The sequence below is a fragment of the Python bivittatus genome, unplaced genomic scaffold, assembly GCF_059951505.1.
Source record: "Python bivittatus isolate LINGU-HERP-01145 unplaced genomic scaffold, Pbiv_v1 ctg000080_np1212, whole genome shotgun sequence".
Classification (NCBI taxonomy): Eukaryota; Metazoa; Chordata; class Lepidosauria; order Squamata; family Pythonidae; genus Python; species Python bivittatus.
Genome location: NW_028277035.1, coordinates 70,804,551 through 70,819,082, shown reverse-complemented (window position 1 = coordinate 70,819,082; position 14,532 = coordinate 70,804,551). Strand labels below are relative to the sequence as shown.

General features: G+C 39.4%; 1 protein-coding gene across 1 annotated transcript; it reads left to right on the top strand.

Moving 5' to 3' along the window:
• The first annotated feature begins 1,398 nt into the window (after positions 1-1,398).
• On the top strand, positions 1,399-14,450 carry LOC103054838 (histone-lysine N-methyltransferase SETMAR). Its single transcript, XM_007438678.3, has 2 exons — positions 1,399-1,602; positions 9,012-14,450. Exons 1-2 carry the CDS (start codon positions 1,528-1,530, stop codon positions 9,810-9,812), a joined length of 876 nt encoding a protein of 291 aa, XP_007438740.1. The 5' UTR covers positions 1,399-1,527; the 3' UTR covers positions 9,813-14,450.
• The last annotated feature ends 82 nt before the right edge of the window (positions 14,451-14,532 follow it).

The window sequence follows — 14,532 nt, the reverse complement described above, 5'->3', positions numbered from 1 at the left end:
CAAACAAAAACAGCAAAAGGGTCTCTTCCTGGGCTCCACCAGATGGCACTCCCTAATAGTCGGAACCCAGAGTGTGCCTCTCCTGATGAACAAATAGATATAATCGGGGAGAGGCGGTCCCTCAAATAACCTGGTCCCACGGCATGAAGGGCTTTCTAGGTCATTACCAGCACCTTGAATTGAGCCCGGAAGCATACTGTAACCAGTACAGCTCACGGAGTAGAAGTGTAATGTCCACTGATCAAGGAGCGCACATTGTTGCCTATGCTGCTGCAATCTGTGCCAGCTGTAGCTTCCGGGCAGCCCCACGTGAAGAACATTGCCGTAGTCCATTTGGGGAGTGACCAAGGCATGAGTGACTATGAGCAGAGCCTCGCAACTGGCCCAGAACACAAAGTTGTGCCAAGGCCCTCTTGACCTCGGCTACCACCTGTTCCTCAAACGGGAGCCAGGAGGAAACCCAAAGTGCACGCAGGTTCTTTTTGGATAGTGCAACCCCACCCAGAAAAAGAGATGGGAAGTCCCCAGAACCGGTGGGCCCTCATACCCAAGGCCACTCATGTAGTGTTTAACAGTACTGCAAACCCAGCCAATTATGACACTATGGTCAAGTAAGCAACAGAATAGCATGTTGTGTGATCACATTGTCTCGGGTTCAAACCTCATGCTTTCACCCATTTACCGTTGGCTACTTCACACTTCACCCTAAGCCATTGTTTAGAAACTTTTTACAAGCTACAGTGGCTCCATTCACCCAGTGCACAAAGCTAGGTCTCCTAGCAAAAATCTGGACTACGACTAGAAGGCAGCAAAGAGATAACAAAAACTTTGATAGCTATGCTAAGCCAACATCAAACTAATTATGGCTTAGTGCAATGTGTGAATCAAGTGTATATGTTAAAATGTAGCAGGTTGGCGCTTGGGAGCAAAAAACCTGAAGCACTGTCAGTTATCCCAAATATATACAGACAAAATCTAACTCAAAAAATGATTGATCACAATGCTAGTCAACGTGCATTTCCCCCTGAAGCTTTTTAAAATCAATACTCAAATAATTCTTGAAATGGACAATTGCAGCGAAACCTGAAAAATGCATAGAGATATGAATGACAACCAGTCTGTGGGTGGAACTGGTCTGTTTGGGGGTTTCCTCTCCTTTTCCCATGGTGCGAGTGACAGCTCCTCAAAGAACAACCAAATATTGAGGATGAAGGAAACAAACTGCTGCTATGCTAACAACCTGTCTTCTTCCACACTGTGCTACTCCTTCTGCCTCCCGTCCCGCAGAGAAGAGAGGCAAAGGGAAAGTCTCACACGAAACCCAGAAGCAACGTACTCTGTACGACTCTAATTCAATCCGTCCTCAAAAGAGACCGAACGACGCTCCCAGAGTTCTTCCTTTTGCCATTGGCTGAAGCTCGCTATTAGTAAACAAAACCTCGCAGGGCAGCCAATCCCGGCAGAGAGGGTGGGCCAAAACGAAGGCTGAACGGACTGCTGTTTTTCCGCAGCTGCTGGAGACGGAGCATGGACGTGAGCCGCGGGCTGGAGCCTCTGCCTGTATCCGTGTGGCCGCGGCTGGAGGAACTCCCGGCGTTCCAGGTGAGAGGAGGAGGAGGAGGAGGAGGAACTGAGCAGACCCAGCAGCCTGCGGGCAGGGGCGGATAGAATGCTGTGCTTTGTACGCACCCGCCGACGGATTGAGAGTGTAGGGTTTTTTTAAAAAACTGCGGCAGTTTCATCGAAAGGGACGCTGGGAATGAGAGTTTTCTGTGAGAGTTGTTCCTATATGCAGCGGAAATCTGCCCCGCTTCTGAAAACTACAATGCCTAGAATTCGGTGGCCGTGGGGCGGGGCCGTGGAGTCGAACGGAAGCGATGTGTAGTTCGTGGCTGTGGTCTTGGCGGGGGGTTGTCGGAACGGCGCTTTTGACGCACCTGCGGGATTGAGGAGCTGATGCTTCAGAAAGAGTCGACCACGTGGTTTCTTTTTGGATGATAACTTCCTCCTTTACGTTTCTGAGCTTCGGTTATCTGCGGTTTTCTCTTGCTCCAAATACCCCTCGTATGGCCAATAAATAAATAAATAAATCTAAGACGTATTTGTCTCTCCGCATCTTTTGGCATCACCGACTTTGAAATAACAATCCATCCCTAAGAGTCGTCGTTTGAGGAAAACAAAGAAATAGGGTGTCCAGAGGCAAAGGAATCGAAGGAAGCTTAAGAGTTTGTCCTGATTAGATCCTATATTGAATTAACATGTTTTCATGCTTTTAGGTACTATCAGTAAGAGAAATGCATATGCTTTGAAAAACTAAGCACCTGGCAAAAACCTAATTTTTTTATAACTGAGTTTTTAAAACTATAAGGTGGTTTTGAAACTCCTTTGTAAGCAGCCTGATTCCATGCAGATTGATGCATCAAACTCCATTAATATCAGTAGACTTCAGATATTCATTGGTCAAGAGCAGATTGGGTTACCTGTGTCTATAGATCTTAGGTTGCTTTTCTCCTGGATTAAAATATTTTTAAAGTGTTTTTAAAGAAAGTATACTCTGAAAATAATGACCTGAGTCTTAATACATTCACCAAGATACAGGCCGTAATGGTGCAGTTCAGTTCCGTTCTTCAGGTTTGATAATGAAGAATAGCTTTTCTTGCACTGCTTTGCAAATAGTTTATTGATTGCATTTATGTCTTCTCTTTTGTAGAGAGTTAAAGGTCACATACATAGTGCTGCCTCCTTCTATGTTTCCCCCACAACAACCCTGTGAAGTGGGTTGGGTTGAGAGAGAGTGACTGGAACAAAGTTACCCAGGGAGTTGCTCTGGCTGAAGGTAGACTAAAACCTGGTCTCCCTGCTTCTGGTCCCACCATCTTTACCCTCACAGCAGGTCTTTTATGTTTAATAGTTGTATGAGAGGCATAAATTCAAAATAATAATTTTTCATCATATCTCTAGTTTAATTTATAGTTTCGACGCAGATGGTAAAGACACAGCATACCACCCTAAGGTTTCCCTGTGTGAAAAAACAGTTTTGCTCTCTTTCAAGTTAGTGTAAGTTGGAGAATCAATAACATCCATTAGAGGTCACTCTTGTTCTGGCAAAACTGTTGTATCTTGTTACTTAAAGTAATGCTTTTTTAAGAAAGGTCGTTGCAAGTTTCTGTTTACTGAAATAAATACAAAGTATTTTTAACATAAGGTTTTTAATGTGACTAAATTTTCTTATATAAAAGATTGTTATTGAATTTTTTCCTGATTTTGCATTTGTGTGTGGCTTACCATGTCTGCCCTCAGAAGCTAATAAGGGGTAGGTCTGGTTTGTACTTGGATGGGAATCATCAGGAGATTGCAAGTCTATAGGTTAGACTAGGAACTCAAGCATACTGGAAGAATATAATAACAAACCTCTTCGGTATTGCTGCCAAGAAAACTATACTGATGTAACTGTGAAGTGACCAACTGCTGAGCTTGACTTGAAGGAGATTCGTGAGAGTGAATCCTGAACAAGATCAAGAACTTTTAGGATAGGTGAGGTTTTGTCCAGAAATTGTTATGGAGTTATTTCTAGATGGGATAATAGTTCTCTGAAAGACAGATATGTAACTAATGGGTTATATTTTGATCCAGCATTGTAGACTAGCAGTGCTTTTTACCAGCTATCTCTGATTTACCAAATACAATGGATGGGATAGTCTAACCACGGTAACACACCTTCCATCAGATCATAATGTCCTATACTGTTACCTGTTGTAACTTTTTTAATAGCATGCAACCATGTTTTATGTCACTTGTTATGAACATGCTATGGTAAAAAGGGGAAATGTCAGCTTAACCTGTATTACTTGGGAAGGTGGAGTGGGGAGTAATGTCATGACCAGGAAGCCAAGAAAATATTTTCGGACTCTTCACAGCTCCTTCAAGAATGTCTACTGTGTTTCAAAAATACTTGGCTCTTCTCAATTTTGTCCTACAACAATGTTGTTGTATCTTGGTACTTTCTTAGTAACGGGAGCTAAATTGACCTTCTGGATACAATAAATGTAGTTTTCTTCAACCTTTTTCCAAATGAATTTTTAAAAATTACTGAAATTTTCACATACCACTAATATTCCAGTTTGTGACAGATGTAGAAAGCAGTGCTTGGCAAGTCTTTAATATTGTTTGAGATATTTAATTTTCTTAAACTCAGATCAGTGTAATTCTGTTCTATCCACATGGTGTTTTACTAAGTATGAGAACATATTCCCAGAAGTTCACAACCCATAAATCAACACTGCAAAATACAATGTGTATTGATGTAACTTGTTAAAATACTCTTGGAATAAGTCTATCTTTGATATTTCCTTACTACCCATGTTGAAATGGGTTTATATGAGAACATAAGATATTGCAATAGGATTTAATTTCTGCATAAACTTATTTATTTACTCAATGTTTAGGGCTGATTGCTAGCCAAGCTACTCTGCACAGTTTACAAAGAGGGTTGAAGACATTACGATAATAAATCAAGATAATAAAGAGGCTGTGCCAGGGGAAAACAAAATTCAAGGTACATTACATTCTGGTGGATTTACAGTTCATCCTGACCCAGTGGCTGTGGGAAAAATCAGGTTTTTAAGGCTTCTCTAAGGCCTGGGGCCATATGGGCTTGGAGGAGGGAGGGTGCTGTTTCAAAGGGTAGATGCAGTAATAGAGAAGGCATGCCTCTTGGGTCCCATAAGATGACTGATTGTTTAATCAATTTATATAACTGCCCACTTAGCACATGACTCAGGGCAACATATATCAATCAATCCAATAAAATATATAATAAAGCATAAAAACATAAATCATGACAAACATGTCAACACACATGCCAGGAAAAAAACTGATCTAATGGGTCATACCAGTCCCAGACCAATGGCTGAGGACAAAGAAGCCTTTTAATGCCTTGTGAAAGATAGGCAGGCTTGGGGCCAACCAAATCTTGGGGTGGTGGATATGCTGTTCTGAAGGGCAGGAGCAGCAAAAGAGAAGGCATGTCTCCCAGGTGCTGCCAGATGACATTGTCTACCAAAAGAGGAGGCATTGTCTGATAGGACCTGGAGCATACCAATCTGGTCTTACTGGATTGGGCAGAAACAATTGGAGAAGGCAATCCCATAGATACCCAGGCCCTGAGCCATCCTGAATTGCACCCAAAGTGTACTGGTAACGGCTTGTTAAGTAAAAGTATCACATTTACAAAAGTTATCACAAAAGTATACATAATGGTTTTGAATGGTTTTCAGAGTAGCTCTATGTAAAACACATTGCAGAAGTCCAAATGTGAGGTGCCTAAGGGGTACATGACTGTTTTACCCACATGGTGTTTTACTAAGTATGAGAACATATTCCCAGAAGTTCACAACCCATAAATCAACACTGGAAAATACAATGTGTATTGATGTAACTTGTTAAAATACTCTTGGAATAAGTCTATCTTTGATATTTCCTTACTACCCATGTTGAAATGGGTTTATATGAGAACATAAGATATTGCAATAGGATTTAATTTCTGCATAAACTGTAAAACACATTGTAGAAGTCCAAATGTGAAGTGCCTAAGGGGTACATGACAGAAAGCCTTCTTAATCCAGGAATGGGTGCAATCATGCATAAGTTGAATCTGTGCCAAGGCTCTCCTAGCTACGAATGTCAGTTGTTCCTTGAACAAAAGCTGTGAGTCCAGAAGGACTCCCAAATTGCCCACCAGCTCTGTCTAAGGAAGTGCAATCCCATCCAGAATGAAAGCTGGAAGATCCCTGGAAATGGATGGTCCCTGAACTTACATCCACTCAGTCTTGCTAGGGTTGAGCCTAAGTCTGTTGTTCACCATGCAGAGCTCAACAGCCTCTAGGCATTACAACAGAATCCAGAACTTGGTTTGACTAGGGTGGAGATATACAACTGGGTTTCATCAGCATATTGATAACAATCTGACCTCACCCAACAGCTTCATGTCAAGGTTAAACAGGAATGGGGGAAGTGTTGAACCCTGAGGAACTCTACACTACAGTGACCTAGACCTAGATATCACCTTTGTGCACCCCTTAACACTGGATGGAACTAGTCCTTGGGAAAGGAGGAATACCTCCACCTCCCAGTACCTGAAGCTGGTGAAAAAAAAAAAAAGACCACGTCAGATGGTTCTGAAAACTGCTAAGAGGTCAAGGAGGAGCAGGTTAGTTATATCAACCCCATTCTGATCCCACCAGAAGTAATCCACAAGTGTGATCAATGCCATCTCAATTCTGTACTGAGACCTGAATGAAAAAGTTCCAGATAATCTATGTCCTCCATGGCTCTATAAAGCTGTAGTCTGACTACCTTCTTCACAACCTTCCCCAGAAAGGAAAAGTTGGAGGTTAGCTGGAACCGTTGCATCAAACAATAGCTTGTTGTGCAGGAATGTGTGATAACCTTGAAGGATATATGCAGGAACAGTTAAGGCAAAATAAGAGACTCAGTCCTGGGAAAAGAGACTTAAGATGAATAGCCTCACCTTAAGTCTTGTTGATATAAGAGGAGACAGAGGGAAACTCTGGCAGGCTTCCAAGCTTCTGTGATTATACCCTACAACAATAAAGTAGCATTCCTGTGTTCCTTGTGTTGTTTCTTGACCTGGCCTACCTCAAAGAGCTGACACTTGTTGAAGAGAGGACACCCACTGCCACCTTCAATGCAGATGGAACCACCTCCTCGCTCAAAGGTGAATACATCACTGCTTAGACCCAATGACGTGTCTCTCAGGTGGCTTTGACCAGTCTGGAGAGACATGGATCATACAGGTGACTGCTCTAATAGCCCCAAGAATCCTGCCCACTTTCTCAAGACCTACAGGGTTAAGTTCCTCCTAGAGAACAGAACAAAATCTCTCCAGCTGCAGTCCAATTAAGAGCAGATACAAGCAATTTTGTCCATTGATTGCTTAGAATAGTTTTCACTAGAGTCCTTCAAGTGTTCTTCTGACACTTCCCTCCTTAACAGACATCACTCTAAACGTGATTGCTGGGTAGCATGGATACAAAAGAGAGCCAGTTTAGTGTAGTGGTTAATGCATCAAGCTAGAAACCAGGAGACCATGAGTTCTAGTCCTACCTCAGGCATGAAGCCAGCTGGGTGACCTTGGGCCATTTACCCTCTGTCTTAGGAAGCAGGCAAGGGCAAACCGCTTCTGAAATCTTGCCAGAAAACCTGCAGGGACTAGTCCAGGCAGTTGCCAGGAGTCAACATTGACTTGAACGCACGCACTCCCACCCTCCAAAAATGGATGCAATACCGTATGAGCAGAAAAATATTTAGGTTTTGGTGTTCTTATTGTCACAACATAATCCTTAGTGTAGGCTTTTATATGTTCAGCTGGGCTCTTATCTTTCTGTAGCAGTGCTTCAGCTGTTTCTTCTGTTATTTCATCTCCCAGAGCTCCTTTGTGCATCAAGAAAGCCCCTAGGATTGATGTATGAGGGAGAGGCCATTTAGGAGCAATCTAATCAAAGTCTCATTCTAAGTGGAAACTACAGCTTCAGCTCAACTGCCATCAGAGTAGAGTGTCAGGGAACTTACCAAGCTGCCTTTGAAATCCAAATGGAGTCATCAGTTCCAAATGAATTGTCCTGACATATGATGAAATCTTGAACATTTTGTAATGTTTATCTCTTTCTGTGACAGCAGCATTTTTGGAAACTAAAATTCATTACATCAGAAACATAACCTCCTTCCTTTAGGAGCCTTAGTGGTTATTTTCAAAACATCACCTAGTCTAAATGCATAGGATTGCTTTAATGTTCACTGCAGTTATGGTAGATCATTTAGAATCCTTTTGTGAAGAAATGGCGAATTAGTGGAAGCCTGTTAAAGCAACGCATAGCCCTGTCTTCCTATAGATTAAATCAGATGTATTTTTGTCTTCTATCTCCCCATTTGTTGCTTCCTTTCAATATGTGAAATAACAACTTTTTCCAAGTTTTTCCTCCTTTAATTAAAGGATGCATTTCTTATCCAAAATGTTCCAAATCATGGCTTGTCTCGTCAGATAAAATTAGAAACAAGAGATTTGGTAAGCTGGCAAGATAATTTTATCCTTGCTTCAGCTAATAAGATGCTTTAGAGGAATTAAATTATGAGTGCATCATCAATTGGCCCTGTGGGTAAGCATCTGCATAGTAAGAAATAAATTCTGAACAAATCATGTTGGACCCAGGGGAGGAAAATGGTAAAACGACAATTATTTAGTTTGCCTCAGACTACCACTATCTAAATTGCTAAGTAGCAAACTACCACTATCTAAATTGCTAAGTTCAAAAAGATGAGCAACATTTTCTTCTGTGGTTACCAAACATAATTTGTTCTTTTTAAAAATAAAATAAAACACAGTTCGATATCTGATTAATTTTTCTCTCCTAACCCTCTTATTTCTCATGTTTTTCTATCCTACTTTCATACATGTTCATTTAGAAAATAAAACTGTTGCAAGGAATAATTCATTTGTTAACCAGAAATTGAATAAATGAATCATATAGTTTTTAAAGGAAAATACGCTGACCCCCTTTTTGGCCTCACATGAGTTGTTCCCCAGAGTCTGAATGGAAGTAGTGGTGTAATTGAAACATATAATAACACCAAAATTCCTTCTCATCATAGGCAAGTACTGGGTTTCTATATATATATAAATCACCAAAATAAATTACAGAACATTGCCTTTTATATAAGCAGAACAGAGATATTGATAGATCTATATATGTCAATAGACCTATAGATAGATGGTCTCTTAAGACATTTAATCACTAATCAATTATTTCCATTTTATCCACTTTTTTAATCAAATGTATATAATCACCCATTGTAAAGAATGCATGTATTGGTAGGGATTTCAGCAAACATAATGACAGTCTTTTGCTTATTTGCAGAATATATTATGCCAGCCTCCTCAGCTATAGAGTAGGCACTATAGCCCCCAAGATGATTTCCTCTGTTTTCTTTTTCAGTATAGTCCTGATCATGTGCTTGGAGAGGGAGGCAAACCAGACCCATCTGAAATCTCCTTCCCTGGATGCAGCTGTCATTCTGCTTCCTGTCTGGCACCAACATGCTCATGTCTTCACTATGGAGAAAATTATAAAAACTTATCCATCAAGACTAAAAGAAGTGAACTGGGTTTTTCAAAGCCTATTTTTGAATGCAACACTATGTGCCACTGTGGAGAGATGTGTCAAAATAGAATAGTTCAACGGGGCTTACAATTCCAACTTGAAGTATTTAAGACCACTGAAAAAGGATGGGGTCTTCGCACCCTGGAATTCATACCCAAAGGACGATTTGTGTGTGAATATGCTGGGGAAATTCTAGACTTTAATGAAGCACATAGAAGAATTCAGTTGCAGACATCAAGTGATTCAAATTATATTATAGCAGTTAGGGAACACTTGTATGATGGAAGGATAATGGAGACTTTTGTAGACCCCACATATATTGGAAATGTTGGTAGATTCTTGAACCACTCCTGTGAACCCAACCTCTTTATGGTTCCTGTCCGGATAGATTCAATGGTGCCTAAGTTAGCACTTTTTGCTGATCATGATATCTGTGCATATGAAGAGCTTACATATGATTATTCTGGGAGATATCATAATTTTTTGCCCATAGAAGAGCAAAGCAACACGCAAGAAGGGAAAGAATCAAAGAAGCCCTGCTTTTGTAGAGCTAAATCATGTACAAGTTCCTTGCCTTACGATAGTTCTTTATTCCACAAAGATGATAGAAAAAGTAATGCTGAAGAAATATTCTGAAAATGAAGAGAGTAGCAGTGTGCTTCTTTTAAAGATTGCTGCAGGAAAGCCTGGATGTGATAAAATCAGCCTTCCACTCACACATAGACGATGCAGATGCGCTTGTTAAAGCAGCTGAATGTGTTTAATTATGCACAGATGGAATGTCTTTCCATCCAGAACATCAGTTATAACATGAAATATGTTAATATCAGGCTGTAAATATTGTATCAAACAGATTGAAATCTTGCCCTGAAAAAATCCAAGAAGTTTTAATGGAATATCAAAAAATATTACAATGGGACAAGGGTGGGAAACCTTTTCCCTTCCAAGCCACATTCACTGCGTTGTGGTGGGTTGGGATCATTAAATCTACCTGTATAAATGCTCCCTCCCATGTGGCTGCCCTGGGATTGTGTCCTTGTATTCTTTTTCTCAGTAGGGTAGAGTTCCATGTCTTCACCAAATAGATGCAGGATGGGATGCCAGAGGCAGTGTCATGCTAGGGGGAGAGGCTATCCTTGTGCCTTTCCCCCCCCAATATAATTGCACAATATAGAGAGGGAAGGTTTTTTTGAGGGGGGAGGCAATATGCACTTTCTAGTTGCCCATTTCTTTTGTTGACACTTATTCATGATTATGCATAAGCATTGCTAATTAATAAAGTCATTGGCTGCATATGGTTCCTTTTTATGTGTTAGCAATAAAAATTATTAAGGCAGAAGGGGCAGTGGGTCAAGTTAGTGAATGAGTGTAACAATTGCTAGATTGTTTACTGGAAAAAATAATATATGAACTAACAGTTAACTTACGTCATTGGCAGCCTGGTATGAGCTAATCTTGTACTCTGTGTTTAGAAATACATCTTTTTTTCCCCTCATGTTTCTCTGGATCAAAATTCATTTACCACCCTGTAAATCTTTAAAAGAGAAGGCGGTTGAATTCTTCCATGCTCTGTCTTTGCCATTTTATGCCTTCACTGGTTCTGATGTATGACAGCTCTATTGACCTACTCATTTTCAACACCCTCTAAGCTATGTAAGAAAATATCTCCAAGAAGTATTGCTGCTTCTAAGGATGAAAATTAAGACACATGGTATTTATTTTTAGAAGTGAAATGTTCCTAATATATATACTTCTATGACCATTCAAGCTTGTCTTCAGTATCAGAAGGCTCTATTCTTTTTTGTTTTGTTTTGTTTTTTACATCAGGAATTGAAAGCAGCACAAACCAAAGTTTGTTCCATCACCAAGATGGAAGTTTCCAGTATTTTATAAAAGTACTTATTGTCTTATCCATGATCAAACAAGTCAATTTTGTATTCTTTTCTCTTACACAGTATTCTGGCATTATTAATCCTTAGTTGGTGTTAAGATATTGTTGTAGGGCCTGGTCTCTTGTCCTTTTCCTGACAAATGCACAAATTCAGGTAATCCTCGCGTGGCAACCATTCATTTAGGAACCATTTAAAGTTATGACGGCGCTAAAGTGAATTTCGACTGGTGCTCAAAGTTACAACCATGCAGTGCCCTGTGGTCACAAGGTCGTGATCCAGGCACTTGGCAACCAGCTCACACTTATGACAGTTGCAGCATCCCAGGGTCATGTGATCGCCATTTGCAACTTTCCCAGCCAGCTTCCTACAAGCAAAATCAATGGGGAGCTGGGTGATTCACTTAATTGTGGTGATTCACTTAATGACCACCACAAAAAGGTAATAAAATTGGGTCTGGTCATGTGATGATTTGCTTAATGACCACATCATTTAGTGACCTAAATTCTGGTCCCAATTGTGGTCGTTAAGCTAGGACTACCTGTATATTTCTTGGTACATTTCTTAACTTTTCATTTCTTGTATTGATTCTGTACTCTAAAGAAAATGTTTAAGTTTTCAGCAACCCTCTCCTTACTATCTTTGCCAGATGCTTTGTTAGCTACTCTCAGATCTCAAGCAAAATTCTTTCTCTTTTAAATCCAGTAGTGTCACATTGTCTAAATCTTTTTTCATCTCTTGGTTTAATATTTCTGTCTCACTCACTTGTATTGCAGATTCTTTATATTTTTTTATTCATCTTTTCTTCCATATTTCCAAATCTTTCTTCCATTCTTCCTTCAAATGTAATCAAATCTCTCTTAACAGATAATTTTTCCATTTTATCTTTAGTTTGTTTAACCTTCACGCTCATCTGCAATTTTTCAATTTTTTTGTTATCTTTTATTCCATGTTTGCAAATTTTTACTCCATCCTCCCTTCCAATGAAGCCAAATCTTTCTTGACAGATTCAGTCACATTTTTCCCCAAGTCTTTGAACATCCTTTGCAATATGTCTGGTGTAATTCCTTTTTCTGTCATTTGCTGTGTCAAAGATCCTCTCTTCTCTTCTGCAAGTTTCACTGCCTTCCTAGTAATAGCCATTTCTTTTCTTTAGTTTATAATCCAGAAAAGAGAAGTAGAAATAAAAGAGGGGCTCCCCCCCACCTTTTCTCTATAACCATTGGTCCCATTGAGGATATCTTAGCTCTATGGTCAGATGATCTCTTGCAACTTTCCCTTATCTGTTTGTTTGACAAGCCAACCAGTCATTTTCTTTGGCAAATCTAAACAGTCCTCTTTCCCATAGCGGTATGTATTATTTATTTAATTATTTAATTCAAAAGTACTTTAAATAATTCCAAATTCAACTGTCTCCTTAGTTTGTTTTAAACTTTCTTAATTCAAACTCTTAGCAAGCTTTTTTGCTTTTAATTGTTTTTAAATCCTTATATTTGTTTTTTTGCTTTTAGCTTTTATCCTGGTCAAAGGATCATTTACCAGGTGGTATAGTTGCTATGCTGCTTAGAAGACCTCTGTAGCTTTAACTTTTTACATTCCAAATGTGCTTTAGAAAGTGAAGATTTGGACAAACAGAGGGTCCTTAAACAGGACAGCCGCTGAGGCTGTGAGCATGATATTTCTCCCATGGCTCCTGATGCTCTTATAAGTCACCTCTACAGTTCTGCAGGTCTCCTCATGAGGAGTTGTCTTCCAGAGCATATCTCCTGGCTTCTCCTTGTCTGGAGAGGTTCCACTGTCCCAGGCTTGCCTCCCAGTCACTGGATTCCATCTCAGCATCGTCTCCACTGTTTGTAGATGCGTCAGTCCTCCATTTTTCCCATCCTGGAAGTCCCTTCAGGTCTTCCAACAGTGCACAAATTGCCACTGTAACTGAGTCCATCTACCTTGGACTCAGTTACAGTGGTAATTGTACATTTGAATGTCTTTTCCAAGGCCTTCATAGCTGCTCTACCAAGTGCTAGTCTGCAGTATATTTCTTGACTGCTTTTCCTTTACTGTTGATGGTTGATCCTAAAAGGCGGAAGCTGTCTACCACTTCAATATCTCCATTGTCAGTTCTAAAGTTCTCCAACACCAAAGTATCATTATTCTTTCTATCCTGCTTCTTGAGAGTCCATGCTAAGATTTAAGGTTTATTCTTAAAATTTTGCAAATATTAAGTGAGATATGAGGAATGTAATTATATAATGTCTACGTTACAGCTATCATTGGGAGTTGGACAGCATACAAGTTTAATATATTGTTTCAAAAATGGTATAATTAATAACTCAAATATCTAGTTATATCCAGAACTAGATTAGTGAATTCATAAATTAAAATTACCTGCCTCTTTCAAATCCCAAATACTAATTATAGCAATTGCTATCCATCAAACCTCAGAAGTCAATGCATCTTTTTTTTTTTTTTCTGATATGGAATAGCAGGTATTAGAAAGACAATATCAGGTTCTGAAAAGGTTAATGTCATATTTATGCAACAAGGGGAGAAGACCCAAGTGTTTACCCTTCAGTTTGTGGCTATGAAAATAGCAGTCTTGACAGTGTTCCTGTTCAACTATATCATGATAACTTTCCAGTCTAACATATGAAATAGTCATGCTTAAAATTCAAAGGGCATTTAATATTAACTTCATGGAATTTAGATTTTAAAAATGTGCAAATTCAGATATTACCACCACCTCTAATAGGAGACACAGGCATAAAGTTTCATATAGAATAGAATACCACTTAATTATAAAGGAACATGAACAGAAGTGTTACATTCTACTTGTGTACTTTCTATAATCTTCCTTTGAAGACTATGTATAGTCTTTTGTGATTCTCTAGCATACTCTTTAATAAAAAATACCAACTGAAATTGAGCCAAAACAACTAGGGGTCAGCATTTTGGGGAACCCTGAAACGGATGGTAAAAGATGAAATATTTGAGAAAATTGCCTAAGAGCTGGACATGTTCAATTATCATTAAATTACCTACTTAGAAACTTGGCAAAAACAAATGTTAACATATGAGGATTTGTTGCAAGTCCTACTTACTTAATATGTGACATCTATGAAATAGACAGACAGATAGTATTGTTAGGATAAATCTTTGAAGTGCTTACAAGTGATTTTTCCACCCTGAGAAACTTAATTGCCATCTGTATTTTCCATTTGAGCCATATTTCAGATTTTCACTGGAAAAATGTATTTTCCCAGCAACAGAATTTTAAAATGTCATTTGTACCTCCTGTAATATATTTATAAATATGCCTTCCAAGTTGAAAAGGAAAGACCCACAGAGAGGATCTCAGGGTTTCTTTCTAGGAAAGAAATCACTGATAGATAAGAAAACAAGGATATCAGCTCAGTTTTGCTGGGTGTAGCTCTTATCTTCAGGGCTTGTGACTTGATTATTTTACCCTT